Here is a 20698-nt window from a genome sequence, read left to right as displayed (position 1 = left end):
AAGAGAATAAGCTGGATTGTAGAGATATATTGTTTGTTTTAATAGGCTTAAACTCTGTCATAAATTCATCCATCAGTTTTTCTGCCCTGTGAATTTTCCAGGGACAAATGCTTTTACGAGACAGAAAAAGTAATGAATGAATTCATTGCAAAGTTCAAACCTAAAGGCTTAAAGTTTGTTTCTTCAATCAATTAAGTATATTAAATTTTTGTTAGTAAATATCTATATAATCCTAAATAAAATCTTTTGATTGATTAGTTTATTCAAATCTTTTTTCCAATTGAGCTAATAAAGTAGCAGCATCTTTACCAAAATTTCTAATACCTTGAGATAATTTTTCAGTTGCCATTGCATCTTCATTTAATTGTAATCTAAATTCAGCTTCATCATCAACAAATGAAACTTTTTTAACATCACTTGATTTTGCTTCTGATGCATCTAATTGTTTTGGAACTTTTTCATTTGAATTATATAATTCTTCTAATAATTTTGGTGCTATAGTTAAGAAATCACAACCAGCTAATGCTTTAATTTCTCCTGTATTTCTGAAAGATGCACCCATTACAATAGTCTTGTAACCAAATTTTTTATAATAATTATAAATATCTTTAACTGATTTTACACCTGGATCAGTTTCTGCAGTATAAGTTTCACCAGTTGATGCTTTATACCAATCCAAGATTCTACCAACAAAAGGTGAAATTAAAGTAACATTAGCTTCAGCACATGCAACAGCTTGAGTAAAAGAAAATAATAAAGTTAAATTACAATGAATTCCATGTTTTGATTCTAATTCTCTTGCTGCTTGAATACCTTCCCAAGTAGAAGCAATTTTAATTAAAATTCTATCTTTTTCAATACCTTCTTGTTTATATAAATCAATTAAATGTATAGCTTTTTCAATAGTTTTTTTAGTATCAAAACTTAATCTTGCATCAACTTCTGTTGAAACTCTACCTGGTACAATTTCTAAAATTCTTTTACCAAATTCAATTAATAATCTATCTAAAGCTAATTCAGCTTTTTCTTTTGGATTTGAACCTTTATTTTCAGCATATTTAATAGCAACATCAATAACATCTGAATAATCTGGATTTTTAGTTGCTGCTAAAATTAATGAAGGATTTGTTGTTGCATCTTGTGGTTTATATTTAGCAATTTGTTCAAATTCTCCTGTATCGGTAACAATTGTTGTACCAGTAGCTTTTAATTGTTCTAATGAATTTGATGACATTTTAATTTATTATGATAATAGCAATTGAGTTGATTGAATTAAATTGAGATAATATTATATGAAATAAGTAGTACTATTGAATATACTATATAAATTTGGAAAAAATGAATGATATTTATATATAACCACTTAATAAAATTAATTTTTTTTCTTTTTTCAATTGTTGGAATTTTTAAATGATTGATTTCCGGAGAGACCATAAATTTAATAACACTAAACTATGTACTTACATACATTAATATATTACTAATAAAGATGTAAGTACTAGATCTTACTTAATTGGAATCATCAATTGATTAAACTATAAACTGAGAATTCTCACAAACATCTATCACTCCTCAGCTTTAGATTGGATTGATATATCGCTTCACTCTCCAATCAATCGGTTTAAAATTTATTTTTCCCTTTAATTAATACTAGCAAATCTTATTCCCTTAAATTACATCAAAATTTAGAGTTGATTTAAACCGGAGTTTTTTTTTGTTCAAAATAGCAATTCAACTCTGAATATTAGTAGTTAAATTTTATACATACGATATATATAGACTAATTATACATCTTGAAGAGCATATAGAGTGATATACAAGGCACTATATAACATCTTAGTCAAAAACTATTTTATTCATGATGAATTGAATTGAATTGATAATTGAATTTTACTTTTGCAATGAGATCATACAATTCCGATTAGGGATCTTCCATATATAAGCACAAGTAGTGTAGTTTGTTCAATTTCAAATATTTATACCCACGATGTTTCAAATTTATTCATTTTATTTTGCTACCTAACATTGTTCGTCTAATATCCATGTTTTGAAGTTATTCTACTGTATTAATAGACTTAACTAATGTTTTCATTCATAATTTGCTACAAACAACTTTCAGTGATCGTTTGTACTTTCATAAATTTTGAAATTTTTTGCAGCAATTATTTAATATTTAATGCTAAGTAAGTGAATAAAGTTGCAACCGTATTGCTCATCTTAAAAAAAATGTAATTTTATGTTTCAAATCCAACTAAAGCTAAACATTAAGAATTTGTTTGTAAGTCCTGACAAAAATCCAGTACTAATAATAGAAAATAAACTCCCAGGGCTAAAATTTAAATGGGTTCAACCTCTTCTCAATTGATTCTAGTTTAGGTCAGTAGACTAATACAGAAAAGCTTTAATACAATTGAATTCTAAATAAAAAGACTTTATTTGTAGAACTATCTAGAAAATATAGAGTAAAGATTTGTTGATTTCATTTAATGATAAAAATTTAAAGCAATACCTTGTAAAGATCAATAAATTTACCCAAATGAGGCTAATTCACATGTTTAAATATCTGGAATTATGTTTCATGAGGATGTAAGTCATAGTGAATTCAAATTATCTACCTATAATCCCAGATCCAGATGTATAAACATGTGAATTTACTCCATTTGAAGGCGGTAAATTCATTTATCGTTACAAGGTATTGTCCAAATTAAGTTGCTATTGAATCAACACCATCAAACAAAAGTAAGATATCTGTGTTTCATGTTAGTATATCAAAGTTCATATTGGTCTATTCCTTTTGAAACATACCATACCCAGAATACAACGTATCGTGTAAAAATTGATATGAATTTGATTGAATTATACTTCTTAAGATCTTTGATATCAAAACTCTTTTAATAATCAGGAGACAATCCTAATTCAACAAGATACTTATTAAATTAATTCGGATATGCTTTCATAATTGAACAATGACCCGAAAGACCAATTTGTCATATTTCATGTTGAATGAATGTATGCATTTTGTTGAATTGGGATTAGCTCCAGATTATAATACGAGTTTTGATCTCAAATATCTAAAGAAATATGATCCCACCGATTCTCAATATTTGTCTGAACCATTCTTTCAATAATTGATTGTTTAAAATTTGCTAAAATGAAAAAAACTTGCTTTGATAAATGTAAAACTTGACTACTACTGTCGTTGTATTTAGTTTCACATATGTGATCTAACTCATGCTGTCTTATTTAGTATTGAAAATACCCAAATAGTTAATCCAACTAATAAACTTTAAAAGTTGATTGATGAACATAGCAGTATAAATTTGATTTAAACATTTAGTTCATATGGTGTTTGTCCTGTAAGGTTTCCACACCATTTTTTTTCATCTTTTCATTTGATTTTTGATTTATTAGTTAGACTTTGATGATAGATTTGTTATTTTGATAGCTGATAATACTTGATCGAATTGTTTTAAAATTTCGAAGTATCATCTCCACCATTATCAAAATCAGTAATTCCTTTTGAATCGTCAACATCAATAATTGCATAGGAGAGTCTTGTTCTCTGTCTTTGAAATTTATCATAAACTTGATAAGGTTTAAAATTGTTGTTATTGTTGCTGTGATCTAAATTGAATTTACCAATGATGGAGAGAGTACTTTGAAATTTCAAAACAAGTTGATCAAGTCGAATGTGAAAACAATTTTAAGTATGACGAAGTATTGAATTATGGAAACTAATAAAGATCCATCCCTTATTAAATATCCGAATAAGTAAAATTATTTTTGAAATGAGTGCAGTTGTTCAGTTGTGTCTTGAAATCTAATATAATGTCTGTAATTGATTGTAGTTAACTTGTAATTAATATAGAATGAAAAAATGAATTGCAACACGTAATCTAACTTGATTGATAATTTTTAACTATTTGGGTCACGTGTAGCGTCTCGTATAGTGTCACGTTTTAAAATTTTAGGTCAAGCCAGTTGAACATCAATATATTTTAAATTTCTTTTTTTCTGTTGAATTGTTAAGTACTGTCATAATATTTCATTCTATGCATGTGAATAAATAAGTAGTACAAACTTAAGAATTACTCCACCAAGTAATAAAAATTAATCAAAGTAGATAAATTACCTTACTTAATTAAACATATCATAAGATTTTGTTGGTACGTTACGTATGTTTCAAATGACCCACCTTTCAAATGACTTTATTTCTCCTATGGTACTTAATTAACTTAATACTTTATCGTCCTTAAAACCAACATATTATTTATTATTTTTTACAACCAATTTCTTTTTTTTTGGATGTATAAAACTACACCTCTTTTTCTTTAATTTTTATTTCTAAGATCTTAAAACCATTTGAAATCTAAGATCTTGATTAAATCTACTATTTGCATCAATAGACATATATTTTCTATTTATAAGATAGAAATTAATCATATAAAACAAAACAAAAAGGGTCCCCTTTTCTTCTATTATTGATTAGTTCAAATTGGGTAATTGAAAGATTAAATTATTGTCACAAACTCATTTTATTTTCACATTTTCATTTCTGTCCTTGCTTATCATATTTGAATTTTTAAAATTATCACATTGTTTTATTAAATCTTAAAACAAACAAAACACACAACAAAATATTAATTTAAAACAAGTGGTGATTGTGATATTTAAAATTAATACAACAATACAATATAACTTACATTAGGTGGTCTTATGTTCTTATAAAAGATTTTCAAAACTAAAACTGAAACTTAACTCCTAATATTAATTATCAAGTAACAATACGAGGATTTTTTGTTTATGTTTCAATAATAAAACAGTTTTATCGTCTAATTGTTTATTAATATTAAGAAATTTCAACTATTTATTTATATAATTTATTTAAATTCTAACTGATCTTAGATTATGGTGGTTAGATCTTTAATAACTGGAGTTATAAATAGAGTTCCTATAATAAATCAATTTACAAATAAATTAGAACAATCAGAGCAACAACAACAACAACAAAGAGTATCATCAAGACATTCCAACACTACTTCTACTAGTTCGGATGAAGATTTTTATGATCAAGATACAACAGACGAATTTGAAGACGAAGAAGAAGAAGATATAAAACCAATAAATATTCAAAGTTTATCACCAAAAGATAAAATTCATTCAAAATTAATTAATAATAGACAAAGTTCTTCTCCAATACCACAAACAATACCTGAAATGACATACCCATTACCATTACCAAACACATCATCAAATACAAATTCAAAAACAAATTCACAAGATGATCAAGAATTTATATTTGATTCTCCTTCAAAATCAAGAGTAAGTTCAATAGATAAAAGTAATATATTACCAGTTTCAACAAGATTAAATAAAAGAAAAAATCAATCTAATAAAATTAAAAATCCATTTGCAACTTCATCAACAACAATATCTAATGGATCATCAGCATATACTTCAGCAATTCAAACATCTTCTGAATCTGAAGAAGAAGAAAATGAAGAAATTAAAGTAAAACAATACCTTAATGATCAAAATTCAAAATTTAATGATTTAATAAATAATAATATTGATGTTGTATTAAATGAAGATAAATCACAACATTCACATCAGAATCAAGTACAACAACAACAAATCCCATCAACTCCAACTCAATTATTATTTAAAATGGCTTATGATAATAAAGGAGCAATAGCAAATTCAATTTATCAATATGGTAAACAACAAATAAGTTCAAAATTACCATATATACCAATAATAAATCCAAAAACAAATGATCAAACTCCTAAAGTAGAAGAAATTGATAATTTTATAACTCCAAAATTAGGTAGTCCTTTGTTAGATAATAATTCAGAATTAATTCAATACGATAGAGTTTATGAAGACAATACAAGTTTAACTCAACAAAATATAATAGATCAACAACATTTTGATCATTTAATGAATAATTTAGATGATGAAATTAAAATTGATATTTTTTTAGATTCATTAGATAGAGAAACAAAATTGAATTTATTTAAACTGTTGAGGAAAGATTTAAATATAGTTGGAGATGATATTGATGATTATTCAACTACTACAACAACAGGAGATAATATAAGAAATTTATATTATAATTCAAATATGTCAACAATAGATAAATTTCAAATGTTTATAATAGTATCAATAAAATTATTTATTACAGGGATAAAATTATTTATACCAATTACAAAATATATAATATATAAATTTCAAAAAAATGATTTATTTATTTTCAATTCAAAAAATTTAAATAAATTTATTGATTTCATTTTAAAATTTATGAATTTTTTAGATTTGAAACTTAATTCAAATGAAAAAATCCTAAATAAGATATCAAATCATGATTATATTCAAACTGAAGAAAATTTTGAAGAATTAGTTAATGATTTTACTTTGAGGACTAAAAACATGTTTAAACCAAATTTTATAAAAGATAAATTTATATCAAAAGATGATTTATTAAAAAGAAATTTATATGATTATTTTATTTCAAATAGTGGATTTAATTTTGATACAACCACAGAAAATACAATTAATTCTTCAAAAAATTATGAAAATGATCCAAAATATTCTATATATTATAAAAATAATAATGATTATAATTTAAATTCATTTGAAAGTAACAGAAAGACAATCAAGAATCAAAGATCAATACCAAATTTAAAAAATTCTTCTCCAAATAAAAATTCTAATAATGATACTAGAGTAACTAATGATGAAAATATTTCATTCATGGAAGTTGCTGATAAATTTATAAATCAATTAGAAAGTGGAGTTTAGGTTGCAACATAGCATATTAGGTTAGGCTTTGGGTAGTAGAGTATATTCAAAGTTAGGGCGGTAGAGGATTCATTAATCTAATCCATCATTCATTAATATTTTCATCACATTCATTAGAAAATTTTACAATTAGATTTACAACTACAATTACAAATTCATTTTTTTTCAATTCAATTTACGTTATCAATTTTATACAATATTTTCAATCAGTTTCGTTCACTCGTTATTAAAACTGTTTTGAATTATTTATTCATTTATTTTCCAAGATTCTAGACTATTAGTTTGATTTTAGAACATCAAAAATATATTAGCGAAAATAATGTTAGAACTTTAACTATTATTTAATTTTCGTTTTAAAATTTTCAAATATACGTTTACTTTGCATATTACAAGATATTCCCGATTTGTAAATTTGACTCTAATTAACACCTCTATTCATATTTAGTTTGGAATTGAATCTGGTCTGAAATTGATTGGTCTGCAATTTATCTAATCAAACAGCATTTTATCAATGATCTGATTAAAAAATACGATATATTTGCTCTTCTTATCAATATAATCATCTTTCAAATTAAAACATGTAAATCATAGTCTTTCGAATCTAATGTAAATCATGTAAAAACCTGGGGTTCGCTTGTTGAATTTTTAAATTTTACAAGAAACAAGATATTTAGCAATTAAAAACATAAAACAGATCCGTACCTACATATATTACAATCATTTTGACTTGTAAAAACAGGGTGTGTTCCAAATTATTATCAATTTTTTGGCTTTTGATCTGGCTTGGTATTGTCATGACCGATTATTGACATAAGTGATAATAGATCAACCTATTACACCTATGCAGCAAACCTAAAAAAATTGATTATGAGATGTATACAATAAGAGGGCACAAAGATTAGATTTATCAAAAAATTGGTTGCAAAATTATTTTTGAAATTTTCTTTTTCTATTTCTAAAGCAATAATGTTCATAAAATTATGGAACATTTTGCTTTAAATTCTTTCAAAAACTATTACGTTTACAATATTTAGATAGCAACTTCGCTTGGATAGAGTCGAGTTAAGAGACAGTAAGGCTTCACGAATGTTTGATCAGGATTGAATTAGAATGTTTATGCTGAGAATTTTTGCAAAACCTTTTAGTTTATAAAGTTGAGGTATGGATGTAAAAATTAAACACTTCACATGTTGCAATAAATATCAATTAGCAGTCTATCATCTTTAAAATTTCTGATATTCTTCTGTCATAATTAGCATTATAAAAACGTTTTATTATAATTGATTATTTCGATAGAAAACTTGAAAGTTTAAAATTTCTTCTAACTTCCAGTATTCATCTTAACTTACAAGTTTATCTTAGTTAATAGGTTGTACTTTAGTTAATGGAATATATATGTGTGTTATCTGATACAAATGCGCTGATCCATTTAAATTATATTGAATCAAAGAATGCACCCATACTTGATTGTATTTATCGCTAAATTATAGTTATAGGTTAGATCATAATTACAAATTTAAATTAAAGATACAACAGGAACAATAAGAACAATAGAAATTTAAGTTTCATTTTGATTGTACAAAAATATTTAGCATTAATTTCTTAAGGGGGTGGGCTTTGAAGTTGTTTTATCTTTGAATTTTTATAATAATCTATGAGAATAAAGTATTAGGTTTGGAAAACACGATATCATAAAATTAGCTTTAAAGACAAATTGAACGCGTCTTGTTATAATCGTCTAGTTCAGTTGAATGAAAGACATTGATATCTATTCACTCGCTGTTCTATCATACAACATGAATTGTATCAACAAGAGGTTCTTTGTGTCTTGTTAACATAATGTGAAAAGAAATAAAGCTACTTGTGTAATTAAGTTCAGGTCGAAATTTGTAGGCGATAAAAATATCAAGTCGCATCGAAGTTTGAAAACTGCATGAAAAATAGGGGAAGATAAAGATTTCTACTAATAAAATTATTTATGCTTGCTCTCCTAAACAAATAATTTAAAAAAACGTTTATCACTAAATTGCAAGATTATCTCAATTTTGTCACCACGAAGTTTCAAACTTGCTGGGTAGAATAAAGAATTGATATGAACTTTTTTACACCCAGCTTGTGCCTTATCATAAGTAATTTGGAGCTGATTGAAGCAATAGAAGTCATATAATACTTCTGTTTGATCTATTTCTAGTGTATTTAAGTTACTTGTGTATAGCGTAGTAGTGTAAAATTGTCAAAGGACGTGTGAAAAAGCCTAATTTAATTCAGTGTTGCTCAACCAGCCAATCAAATCAATTTATTATTTATTTTTAAAATATTTTTACCTAATAAATAAATTAAATAAATAAAAAGGTCATTCTTTTTATTTTTATTTTATTTTTTGTCTTTTTTTTTTTTGTTAAACAACAACAAAAATTTCATTTTTTTTCCATCACTTTTTTTTTTTTGTTAGGCTTTTTTCACCACTTTAAAGTTAACAACAAATCAAAATTCACCAAATTTTTATACATATCAACAACAACAACACCAAACAAATATAGGTATTTTCATATACTTTAAGACTATCAGTTGTTATTAATCAATACTACTACGTTCATATATTTCAATCTACAAGAGTTTGAACAGGTTTTATTGAGTTGATTATCACATAAGTTTAGACTCTTTCATTAGTAGTTTAATCAACAACAAACCAATCCGAAGGCGTCGTCAAAGAAAAATTTTTTTCTCACTCGCTACCAAAGTTTTAATTACACGTGATTCTTTATCATAAAAGTCACTTTATTAATTATTACGACAAGACATTAATATGGCATTGTGTCCAAAACCTTTATCATTTGAAAAAAATATTAATGCTGCTACTAATTCACATTTATTAACAAGAACTAATAAAAGTGGCAACACTAAATCATCAAATATTAACAACAAAAACATAACTACAACATCAAACAACAAACGTGGTTGTGAGTATTCATATCCATCAACAACTTCAAACAAAAGAATATGCTTACAACAATTAAGAAAAAATAATAGTAATAATTTACCAAGTAATTACTACTCATCTTCATCAGAAGAAGATGATTCTGAGGATGAACAATCTTGTTATTATGCTGATCAGATGAGAGCAAAAAGAAGAGCATCATCAAGGATTTCTTTCTCATTAAATCCAGAATTATCAAAAGCAATTTCACAATATAGTGATGATGAAGATGAAGAAATCGAACAACAACAATACTACAACAATAAAAAATCAATTATATGTCCTAGAAGATCATCAGATTCTTCTATAAAATTAATGAAATCAGATGAAGAACATGAAAATTTAGATTGTAAATTTACATCAAGTCCAATTGGATCTAATTTATCATTAAAAAAAATGCTTGTACAAAATAATAATAATAATACTGATGATGAATATGATTATGATGATGAAGAAGATTTATTTGAAAGTGATTCTAATATTCAATCTGTTGCAATTGCTGATAAAAATGCAAGATCAAGATGTTTTGAATATTTAATTGGTGCTATAGATGAAGCTTGGGCAAGATATTGTGATGCAACAACTTATGTTGAAGATGAAGTTCATGGATATATTACTCCTGCATCAATGGCATCAGATGATGAAGATAAAGAATTAATGAATTTAAAACAAAGATTAATTAATGCTAAAAATTTTTTACAAGATCATATTGATTCTTTTGATTTACAAGAAATTAAAAAATTTTGGAATAGATGGGATATTTCAAAATATGAAATGTTAGAAGTAATGGAAGATGAAGATGAATTATTGGAAAAATTAGAAGCTGGTCGATTTAATTAATTAAATTTTGGAAATGAAATGGTTTAGTTTATATAGTTTAGTTTAATTTTAAAATGTATTAATATATATTTATTTTATTAACTTTAGTCTCGTAGAACCTGAAATTAGAATGTCATAATTTAAACACAAAAGTAAATTAGTTTCATAAAAATAAATCAAGAACAAACACAATAAGCTTGGGGAAATAGCAATTCAGAGAATAAAATTTATATAAATAGCACGTTAAATCTCATTAGAAATTTGTGGAGAGAAAAGAAGAAGAATTCGAAGTTAATTTTGGTATTATATGTCACGTCCATTCCATCACATCACAAATTGGTGAGTAACCAATTCGCAACACTTGATCTATCTTGAAGTTCAAATTCAATGAATCGGCAATTTCAAGATCATTTTTCATGCAATCATTATCCTTGCTATTCACTCCGAAGTGAATGGTATTAGAAAATGTATTTCATAGTCGTTTCAAACTTATTTCAGAATCAACTAGTTATTTCCTATTAGGCTATTAGGATCAGCTCAACTATTATCATCAAAGCCTGATCATGAATCAATAAATAATTTAGTAAATAATAAAAGCTCTATCAAGATGGATAGATGTCTTATTGATATACAAAATATTTATTGATTACATTCATGGTTCAATTAATGCTGTCGACGGTTTCATCTACAAAGTTTACTGAATTGTTAAAAATTTACAGCATTTGCTTTTAATAATTCTGCAAACTTTCTAGATAAATTATTGGCACTATCAAATTCAACTAACATATTTTTTTGAACTTCATTCCAGCTATTTCATTCAATCCTTGATTTTCGAGAGAAACGAGTTCGAATTTTTACTTGTTCATTAAAGTAAGGTGAGATTGTGAATTGAATTTTGAGTTATTAATCAGGAATAATCTTGCAAGATTTTTATATGACCATGTCCCATATCATATTTAGACTTTCAATCTGATCGAGTGCTGCGAATTAGTTACAAAAGAATTAGTGATGTGATGTTGACCAAAAGGGAATCTGAAGTATATTTATACTAACTGAGCAAGGAAATTAATATTGGGGAAACCTTTTTATCTGTTAGATGAAGAACAGTCGATTAAATGAACCATTCAAGAGTAATATTCGGTAAAATTCGTGAGTTTAAATTGAAATATTTCAACAAAACGATTACCAAACCTCTTTATATTTTTGAACGAACAGCTTAATATGAACACTTGAGTAGAAGTAGTGCACAACCCATTGAGTAGAACTTGGGTGATTCTTGTATTTCACTACCCAGTATCAAGTAGTACCTTTGTCACTCCATAATAAATTTATGAAATTCATGCTCTTAGTTGAACACAGCGTTAAGAACTTGGCGAAGTTGAACACCTTATTTTCTGACAGCCATTGAGTAAAACTTAGGTCTTTCACATTCCAGTATCGAGAGATACCACTGTCATTCCACAAACAATCAACCAATAAACAATACTTCACTTGCATTACCAAGTGCACTGTTTCAATACATCTTCTAGTACTCAACGTTGTATTCCACTAAGTTTGAGAATCTCATGAAATTTATTTTTATCTAATACCTTTGTTAAAATATCGGCAGCCATTAAGTCAGTTGCAACATATTCAAAACGGATTTCTAGCTATTGGCAATCAATATATCTTTCAACTTTCATAGGATCAAACAGCAGCCAAGTTCAAATGAAATTGATGAGTAGCCGTTTCAGTTTGAGTAAGCTCAATCCCTTTACCTTTTTCAATTTCATCGTCTGACCATGATTCCATAAATTTGGTGAGCCCATTAGCAGCTATCAGTGACTTAATTGGTTCATTAGCATCTACTTATAAATTCAAAGAATAATATTCAGACAAATGAAATCAGCTCAAAAGGCAGAAGGACAGAACCTATGGATATTAAATCTTTTCAACCGATAGCAAATCATCAATATTAGCACATTTGATAATATCAGTTTCATTGGAGGCTAACAATTGTATTGCTATTGTGTTAACTTTGACTCTTCAGGATGTGTTTATGTTCGTTCCTAATATTCAGTAGAATTAAATAAATCGTAGATCAAAATTCTCGACGTGTCGAATCAACTCCGTATTTTTCAACACGTCAAATTAATCTTACTTTACAACCAACTTTAATTTCACCAACTTTCATTTCAGTGAATATTGCAATGAAGTTCTTATCAATTACAATTGCATTGACCGCAACAATTGCATCGGTATTAGCATCACCACCAACCCCAGATCAATTGAAGATCGGTATGTTTATTAATTTAATTTTCAGTTGAAATTAGTCCTTAAAAATTACAATACTAACTAACTACCTTTCTTAAGATATCACAAAAGAAGTGAAATGTACTAGAAAAACACAACCGGGTGATGCTGTATCAGTTCATTACAGAGGAACGTTTGAAGACGGTACAAAATTTGATTCTTCATATGATAGAGGTACACCATTATCTTTTAAAGTTGGATCAGGTCAAGTTATAAAATGTTGGGATGAAGGTTTATTAGATATGTGTATTGGTGAAAAAAGAACATTATGGTGTGACTCTTCTATATGTTATGGAGAACGTGGAATTGGACCTATTCCTGGTGGATCTAATTTAATTTTTGAAACTGAATTGGTTAGTATCGCTGGTGTTAAATCTGAAGAAGTTGAAGATTTAGAAAATGATGATGAAGTAAGTAAAGATGAACTTTAGCTTGTTTTTATATGATAATTTGCATTTTGTTAAGTCTCGAAGTAATTGATCTCTATTAACTTAAATCTCATGATAATTAGGCAACTTTATCTTGAAAAAAAAAAGTTGAATCAATTGACCCCAGATTTTATTAAAATGTCTCGATTTATAAAACCACTACAAGAATTTTTAACATCAAAAAAGGACTTCTCCATTGTCTACTCATCAAACTCAGTTGGCTCATTAATTACAAATCAAACTGAAAGAATATGTGTTTTGGATTCGTCATTTAATCCACCACATTTGGCTCATTATGCATTAATTGAAGAACTGTTAAATACGAAACATGATAACATACCTATTGAAAATAAGCTGATATTACTTCTACTATCCGTTAAGAATGCAGACAAGATACATCCACAACCAGAATCATTTGATAAAAGATTGGAAATGATGTACTTTATGGCAAATCACTTAACAAAGAATTATCCCATAAATGTATCAATAGGAATTACAAATCATGCAAAATTTGTTGATAAGTCATTATCAATATTAAATTTCTTAGAATCTCAAAAAATAACTATTCATACTGGTTTTAAACTAACATTTTTAATTGGTTTTGATACTTTGATTCGTATATTTGATCCAAGATATTATTTACCAGATAAATTATCAAATTCATTAGATCATTTTATGAAAATGACTGATTTATTTTGTTTAACAAGACCAACTGATGAAATTAATGTTTTACAACAACCTAATTATGTTAAGGAAATAGCAAGTGGTAAACATGAAGAAATTCCAAGTTCTTGGTCAAATAGTATTTTTTTACTCAAAGATTTAAATGAAAAATTAGCTCAAATAAGTAGTTCAAGTATAAGAAAAAGTATTATAAATGGTGATAATAAAGATTGGGAATTACAAGTTATACCGGAAATTAGGGATTATATTATTGAAAATAAACTTTATCAAACAAAATAAAGTTTGCCTATATCTAATTTATATACAACGAAAGTATGATTAATTGAATACCAATAACCAATTTTAATATGTCCTTAAAAATTGATTTGAAATCATATGCTCCTGAAGTATTTCGTAATTCCCCTACTGAATTCGAACTAGTTGGTGATGATTTAGTTTTATCAATTGCTTTATCAGATGCCAGTGTGGTACTTTCAACTTCATCAATTGACCCATCATTATTACCTCCCAAATCATCTTTAGTTCTTGAAGTTATTTTTTCATTATTTGAATTAGTACATTCAATTTTACCACCTCTTACAACCAATAAAATATTCAGTTTTGACCATTTATTACAATCAAACTCTGGTGAAGTTGAAGTAACTATAGCGCTTCCTTTAATTAATTTCAAATTTTTAAATGACATATCTGAAATTGGACCATTAATTTCTAAAGCACCTCCAATTATTTGTAATTTTGAAAGGAAATTGATTTTTTCAATTAAACTATTATTAATAATAACTAATCCTCCTTCAATTTCTTCCAATTCTGGGAATTCAACATTTGATAATTCTTTATGTTTTGATAAACTTAAAGTACCTCCAATTCTAGTTAATTTGGGGAAATTTAATGAACTGAAATAATTATTATTTAAAATCAATGAATTCTCAACAACTTCTAAATTATTTAACAGTAAACTTTTAACATTATTAATACTTAATTCTTTAACTTTTTTCAAATTTGGTAAATTTATTTTAATTTCATTTGAATTTGCACTTAAATGTAATAATTCACTAATTTTTTCAACATTACATTCAACAGAATCCAAAAATCTATTATTATTAATATCTAAAATTTTTAATTCATTTGTTAAAAATCCACTGAAACCAGTTAATGAAGTATCTGAAATAGTAATACTTTGAATTCCTTGAATTTCATTATTAAATTGAACATTACTTAAAATTGGTAAAATTTCCCAACTTAAAACTGAAACTTTTTTCAAATTTGGAAAACTAATCAATGCTAATGAAGTTAATTCATATAATTCAAACCAACCAGTAATAATGTTTAGTTGAGGACTTTCAACTCTAACTAATTCTGGTGATTTATAAATTGATAAGTTACCTTCAATTTTATTTAAATTACTTAATGTTATAATTGGGTAATTAAATTCAGATATAAAAATATTCCCTCTTACTGTTTCACATTCAATTATTAAATTTAAATCATCTAATGAATGAATTACAAATTCTTCTTTTTGACAATGTAATGGAATATCATTTTTATGATCTTCTTTATCCTTGTCATCACCTGATTTTGCAGCATTAAATTCTTCTTCTTCCTCTAATTTCAATTTTTCGAATTGTTGAAAATTGGAGAATTCAGGTAAATGATCTGGAACTTGTAATGCTTTAAATTTAGATGGAGTCTCTTGTGTCAAGTTGTTGGATACTAAATCCTTCTCATTAACAATCTCTATTTCATTAAAAGTTAGTAAGCATATCAATAGATTTAATAATGAATTATGAACATACTTGTTCTTGAGGATCCCACAATGAAAGGTATTGATTGAATAAACACTAAAAGCAAAATAACTTGCATTTTCGACAATTATTTGAAAAAATTGGGTACTTTCAGAAAAATGGTTTAGATGTTGGTCTTTATATTTGTGGTAGATTCTGATGTGAGTGATATATATTAAATATTTGCAGCCATCTTCGCATATCAAAAAATTACGATGTAATCTCGGAAAAATTATGCGTATTGAATTGTAAAGTACCATTTAAAATGCGAGTAGTAAGATTGCTAGTGAGGGCGTCAGATTTTGATTTCTTTTCTATTAATAGGAAGATCTTCAACCAGATCTTACTCATTGATAACAATGTCACAACAACATTGTTAGTGTAAATATGTATAGGATTTTGTTGAAGGTATGAATAATTCTTGTAACTTTGAATCGTTTAATTTATGCCGTGGGATGATTAAGCAAGGGCTCAGCACCTCACAGATCTCAGTATGAGAAGGTCAAAAACGGGACATATCGAATTTGTTAGTAATTTGTTAGTGTTTCAGATTTTTCTTTACGCATTTTATTTTTTGACACTGTTTTCTTTCGCGACAATCACCAAAAAGTTTCAGTTTCAAGCAAACCAAAATTAATCGAAATTTGAAATCTTTTATCAGACCAAATATAACAGTTTCAACCTAATTAATTGCATTTAAACAACCACCTGTCATCATTATTTTTTCACAAATATAGCAATGTCATATATCACATCATCAATAGTAATAACATCGCTATTAACAGTGGGTGGATATATGTTATTCACTGGAGCTGGTGAATCATTTAATATTGGTGAATTTTTAGAAAGCACATCACCTTATATGTGGGCATCATTAGGTATAGCATCATGTATAGGGTTTTCAGTAGTAGGGGCAGCTTGGGGTATATTTATAACTGGTACTTCAATTATAGGGGCTGGTGTAAAAGCTCCAAGAATTACTACAAAAAATTTAATTTCCATTATCTTTTGTGAAGTTGTTGCTATTTATGGTTTAATCATGGCAATTGTTTTTAGTGCAAAACTCACTAGTGTCAGTTCAGAAGTACTATATACTAAGGAGAATCTTTATACTGGTTATTCATTATTTTGGGCAGGCTTGACGGTTGGAGTTTCAAATTTGATATGTGGTATTGCAGTTGGTGTAACTGGTTCGACTGCGGCTATATCAGATGCAGCCGATAGTTCATTATTCGTAAAGATATTGGTTGTGGAGATTTTTGGATCTGTATTGGGATTATTTGGGTTAATTGTTGGTTTGTTAATGACAGGTAAAGCTCAAGAATTTAGCTGATCAAAATAATTTAAATAGACAATGACAGTATATAATTATCTACAAAAATAAGAGTAACTATGACTGCTGTAGGTCTCATTTATTACATGTTCTATTGACTTATGTATCTACCTCCATAAAGTCTGGATTCTTTTTCAATATTACAATTCCTTCTAAGGAATTACTCAAACTTATCCATTCATCTGTGTTTTCTAATTCAGCACGTTCACCATAATTTAATAGCACGGGCGTTGATTGTGTGACCCAACCTGTAATTGTTTTTGGTTTACCTGCTTGTCCAACAACATCAACAGCTTGACCTACTCTTACATTGACTTTCAATGGTTCTAAATTCTCATCAACTGTGATTAACATTCTTGGTTTGACTGCAGGGGTTAAATAATACAATAATTCATGAGTGGTTTCATTAGTAGAGTCATTTAGTATGAAAGCTCTTGGATCTAACAATGCTATAGCAACTGTTAACAATGATGCTAATGATGTATTTGACAAAACAGTTCTTTCCAAGTTATATGGTGATAATGTTAAAGTACCTTTACCCAAATGTAAAATACCTTGAGCTATCCTTACCATGAATAATGATTCCGGTGATTTGATATAATATGAAGCTAATTGTCTTAATAATTGAGCTAATCTAGCGTTATTAGTACCAGCACCTACAAGACCCATGGAATAAATAGCATTTTGTGCAACTTCTAAGTCAGGATCGTGAGAATATCTTGATAAAGTTTCAAAAACTTTCATTTGAGGATTTGAAACTGATACTAGTCCCATAGCTAAAGGAACAGCTCTACGTATCAACGAATTTCCATAATGCATCAAATGACTGAAATGACGTAATGACATATCTTGTCCAATGTCTTCCCCCATTGCTATACATGCTAATCCTAGAACAGCAATACCTTGATATAATTCCTCATCTTCTTCGACTTCGTCACTTTCATCGTCATCATCTTCCACGTTTTCTTTCTTTTCGGATTTGGAAGCTTCTCCTTCCTCTTTTTTCTCTTCTGGTTGTTCTTCAGCATCTTCTATCTCAATATCCCCATCTGTATCTACGTTGGTTGTTCCTTCAGCTTTTTGTTGATCTTCCTCAGATTGTTCTAATTTTTTTTCTTCGTCCAATTGACTCTTTGGTTTTGCTGTACACATTTGTAATAAAGCTTGAATCTGTAGAACATTACCAGTTCCAGCATATGCACATATATTTACCAAAACTTTCAAAGTTTTGCTGATAGGATGTTCAATAGCATCAATTGTTTCCAAAACATCTTCGACTTGTTCGGTTTTACCCATATACAATAAACCTAACCCTAATGCCATAAATTTTATGAATTTGTTGGTCAATTGAGTAAAATCTCTTTCCAATAAAGTTTGCAAAATAGTAGATGTGATATCTCCATGACAAGTTCCTACAAATGTATGACCTAAAGCTAACGCTGCTAAGCATGAAACTTCAAGAGGTGCATCTAAATCCGACACCAATGGTAATAATAAATTTAAAACTTCTTCATTAGCAGAACCTGCAAATGCTATACCCAAACCATTGATCGCTGAAGTTTGATATAATTTGTTTGAGTCATGTACGTATTCTTGTAATAAGGCAAGAGCAGCATCAACATCATCATGAACATTTGCTGAAACAATACCAGTTCCCAATAATGCACCAGCTTTAACTTCCGGATCATCTGAATAAGTATATTTGTCCAACACTTGTAACCCTTCATTTACATTCCATTGATGAAGAGAACCTAATGAAGCAGTAGTAGATACCATACCTTTACCTTTCGTTCTGTATATCCAGGATTTATTATCTTCTTCAGTTTGTACCAATTTATCTTTACCAAAACCAAGATTTATGAATGAATTGACAAATGCTGCAGCTAAATTTTGTTTAGCTGAGTCAATGGAACCTGATGTACCCAAACCAAATTTGGAATTTTCTAAATGAGATTTGTAAATATCTTCTGGAACCTTTGGGTCTAATAAGTTTAATTCTTTTATGAGATATTGAAAGTAATCTGCCAATTTGACATTACTTATAGTTTCTTGTACTTCTTGATTGTCATCTGGTAATTTGAAGCTACTATTTTGTTGTGATAAAATAAATCCTAATTGTTTATGGACTAAATCATCTTTTGTAGAATCAAACACTTGCTGTATCAATTCGTTGTCATCCAATTTTATGGCTATAGTCAAAGCTTGTGTCAATTGTCCATGAGCTAAATAGATGGCAAAAGCAGTGTTTAAGAACGAGATATCATCTGGAGGTGCTAAGTATGGAACCACACTAGTTACATAAAGACATGCTCTAGCGTAAGTGTTATCATCAACAAATCCTGGTAATTTATCTATTGATTCTATTTCAAGTAATAAATCAACTGCGTCTGCTTCTGCGTTGTGATTCAAAAAAAATGGTACAATTTTTAAAGCTAATTTGGTTAATTTTGATACTAAATCCTCATCTACTCCCAAATTTTCTTGATAAGATTCACCAATTTCTAATGCTAAATGACGCAAATATTCGTGACCCCAATCTGCTATAGTATCATCATTTGATAAAATTCTATATTTCAATGATTCCTTTTTGCCTTCATTTGAATAAGTCATGGCCAAAACTGATAAAATATCTGCCAATTTTGCAACAATTGTATTACTTTGACCGTATTTTTCAGACCATTTTTCATATAATTCAGTTAAAGATGGATAACTTGGTCTTAAAAATTTCAATGGTTTTGGAACTGCAGTCATTGATGTGGTTGACTCTTGTATGAATTTTTTCAATGATTCTAAGAATTCATCATATTCTTTTTCATTATGATCAGGTTCAGTCAATCTTTCCACTAACAATTCTAATTCATCTCTTAATTGTTGATCTTCTTCACTCAATTCTTCCTCTTTCTCTATCGATTTATTAGTTGTGGAAACATCCTTTGTGTTCAGTTGTTGGGTTGCTGTAGAATTGTCTTTTGATGTATCTGGTACTGGCGCCATCCTTACACTTATTAATATTACTGATGTTCAAAGGTGAAAGAATGTCCGTAGCTTGATGATAAATTGAATCAGTTTGAATAATTTAGCGATCGATATATTTTTTCGCTACAAAGAATTAGTGGCAAAAGTTTCAAAATTCCTGCATAATCTCAAGAATCAAGTTGAACTCACGATAGACATAAATTGTTAATTCAACGAGCTTGACTGGCAATTGTAATGTAATAAATGTTGTAAACCATGTAAAGATTCATGGTAAGATTATTGTAGATCACCTGGGTGTTTGAGAAGACGACAGGTTTTGTTTTAATTATTGACTATGTAGATCACAGGAATTAAATGGAGTTAAGAGATCATGATATTGAAAAACCGCATTGGCGTAAATATAAACCAAGGCTAACAATAGTTTCAAAGTCGAACATATCTCTATCAAGCACTTTCGAACACCAAAACTGTTCTAGTTGCAATAAAATTGAATAGTTGTATAGCATTGCTCGAGGCTACCAAATTCTTGTAGCTGATATTTTATACAGGTTCAATATTTACTTTTCTCGTAAAGATTTCAATTATTCACGTAATTTTAAAGGAAAAA

At 27.8% G+C, this 20698-nt stretch overlaps 8 protein-coding genes across 8 annotated transcripts; 5 read left to right on the top strand and 3 right to left on the bottom strand. All coding sequences in view use genetic code 12, as the record gives it.

The window, feature by feature from the left end:
• Positions 1 to 259: 259 nt before the first annotated feature.
• TAL1 (sedoheptulose-7-phosphate:D-glyceraldehyde-3-phosphate transaldolase) lies at positions 260 to 1234 on the bottom strand (the record flags this gene model as incomplete). Its single annotated transcript, XM_051758304.1, has 1 exon — positions 260 to 1234. One exon carries the CDS (start codon positions 1232 to 1234, stop codon positions 260 to 262), a length of 975 nt encoding a protein of 324 aa, XP_051613875.1.
• Positions 1235 to 4908: 3674 nt separating this feature from the next.
• On the top strand, positions 4909 to 6801 carry KGF55_003502 (uncharacterized protein; the record flags this gene model as incomplete). The annotated part of the gene is made up of 1 exon (XM_051758303.1): positions 4909 to 6801. The coding sequence occupies one exon, from the start codon at positions 4909 to 4911 to the stop codon at positions 6799 to 6801; it is 1893 nt and encodes a 630-aa protein (XP_051613874.1).
• A 2806-nt stretch (positions 6802 to 9607) lies between these two features.
• Positions 9608 to 10618, top strand: KGF55_003501 (uncharacterized protein; the record flags this gene model as incomplete). The annotated part of the gene is made up of 1 exon (XM_051758302.1): positions 9608 to 10618. One exon carries the CDS (start codon positions 9608 to 9610, stop codon positions 10616 to 10618), a length of 1011 nt encoding a protein of 336 aa, XP_051613873.1.
• A 2168-nt stretch (positions 10619 to 12786) lies between these two features.
• KGF55_003500 (peptidylprolyl isomerase family protein) lies at positions 12787 to 13320 on the top strand (the record flags this gene model as incomplete). The annotated part of the gene is made up of 2 exons (XM_051758301.1): positions 12787 to 12874; positions 12950 to 13320. The coding sequence occupies 2 exons, from the start codon at positions 12787 to 12789 to the stop codon at positions 13318 to 13320; spliced, it is 459 nt and encodes a 152-aa protein (XP_051613872.1).
• A 135-nt stretch (positions 13321 to 13455) lies between these two features.
• On the top strand, positions 13456 to 14280 carry KGF55_003499 (nicotinamide-nucleotide adenylyltransferase; the record flags this gene model as incomplete). Its single annotated transcript, XM_051758300.1, has 1 exon — positions 13456 to 14280. The coding sequence occupies one exon, from the start codon at positions 13456 to 13458 to the stop codon at positions 14278 to 14280; it is 825 nt and encodes a 274-aa protein (XP_051613871.1).
• Positions 14281 to 14293: 13 nt separating this feature from the next.
• KGF55_003498 (uncharacterized protein) lies at positions 14294 to 15861 on the bottom strand (the record flags this gene model as incomplete). Its single annotated transcript, XM_051758299.1, has 2 exons — positions 14294 to 15735; positions 15795 to 15861. The coding sequence occupies 2 exons, from the start codon at positions 15859 to 15861 to the stop codon at positions 14294 to 14296; spliced, it is 1509 nt and encodes a 502-aa protein (XP_051613870.1).
• Positions 15862 to 16521: 660 nt separating this feature from the next.
• Positions 16522 to 17115, top strand: KGF55_003497 (H(+)-transporting V0 sector ATPase subunit c''; the record flags this gene model as incomplete). The annotated part of the gene is made up of 1 exon (XM_051758298.1): positions 16522 to 17115. One exon carries the CDS (start codon positions 16522 to 16524, stop codon positions 17113 to 17115), a length of 594 nt encoding a protein of 197 aa, XP_051613869.1.
• A 99-nt stretch (positions 17116 to 17214) lies between these two features.
• RPN1 (proteasome regulatory particle base subunit) lies at positions 17215 to 20109 on the bottom strand (the record flags this gene model as incomplete). The annotated part of the gene is made up of 1 exon (XM_051758295.1): positions 17215 to 20109. One exon carries the CDS (start codon positions 20107 to 20109, stop codon positions 17215 to 17217), a length of 2895 nt encoding a protein of 964 aa, XP_051613868.1.
• Positions 20110 to 20698: the final 589 nt, after the last annotated feature.

The sequence above is a fragment of the Candida pseudojiufengensis genome (genome assembly GCF_024610245.1).
Source record: "Candida pseudojiufengensis strain CBS 10847 chromosome Unknown scaffold1, whole genome shotgun sequence".
Taxonomy (NCBI): Eukaryota; Fungi; Ascomycota; class Pichiomycetes; order Serinales; family Debaryomycetaceae; genus Lodderomyces; species Lodderomyces pseudojiufengensis.
The sequence above is the reverse complement of the archived record's forward strand: the minus strand, read 5'-3'. Positions and strand labels throughout refer to the sequence as shown.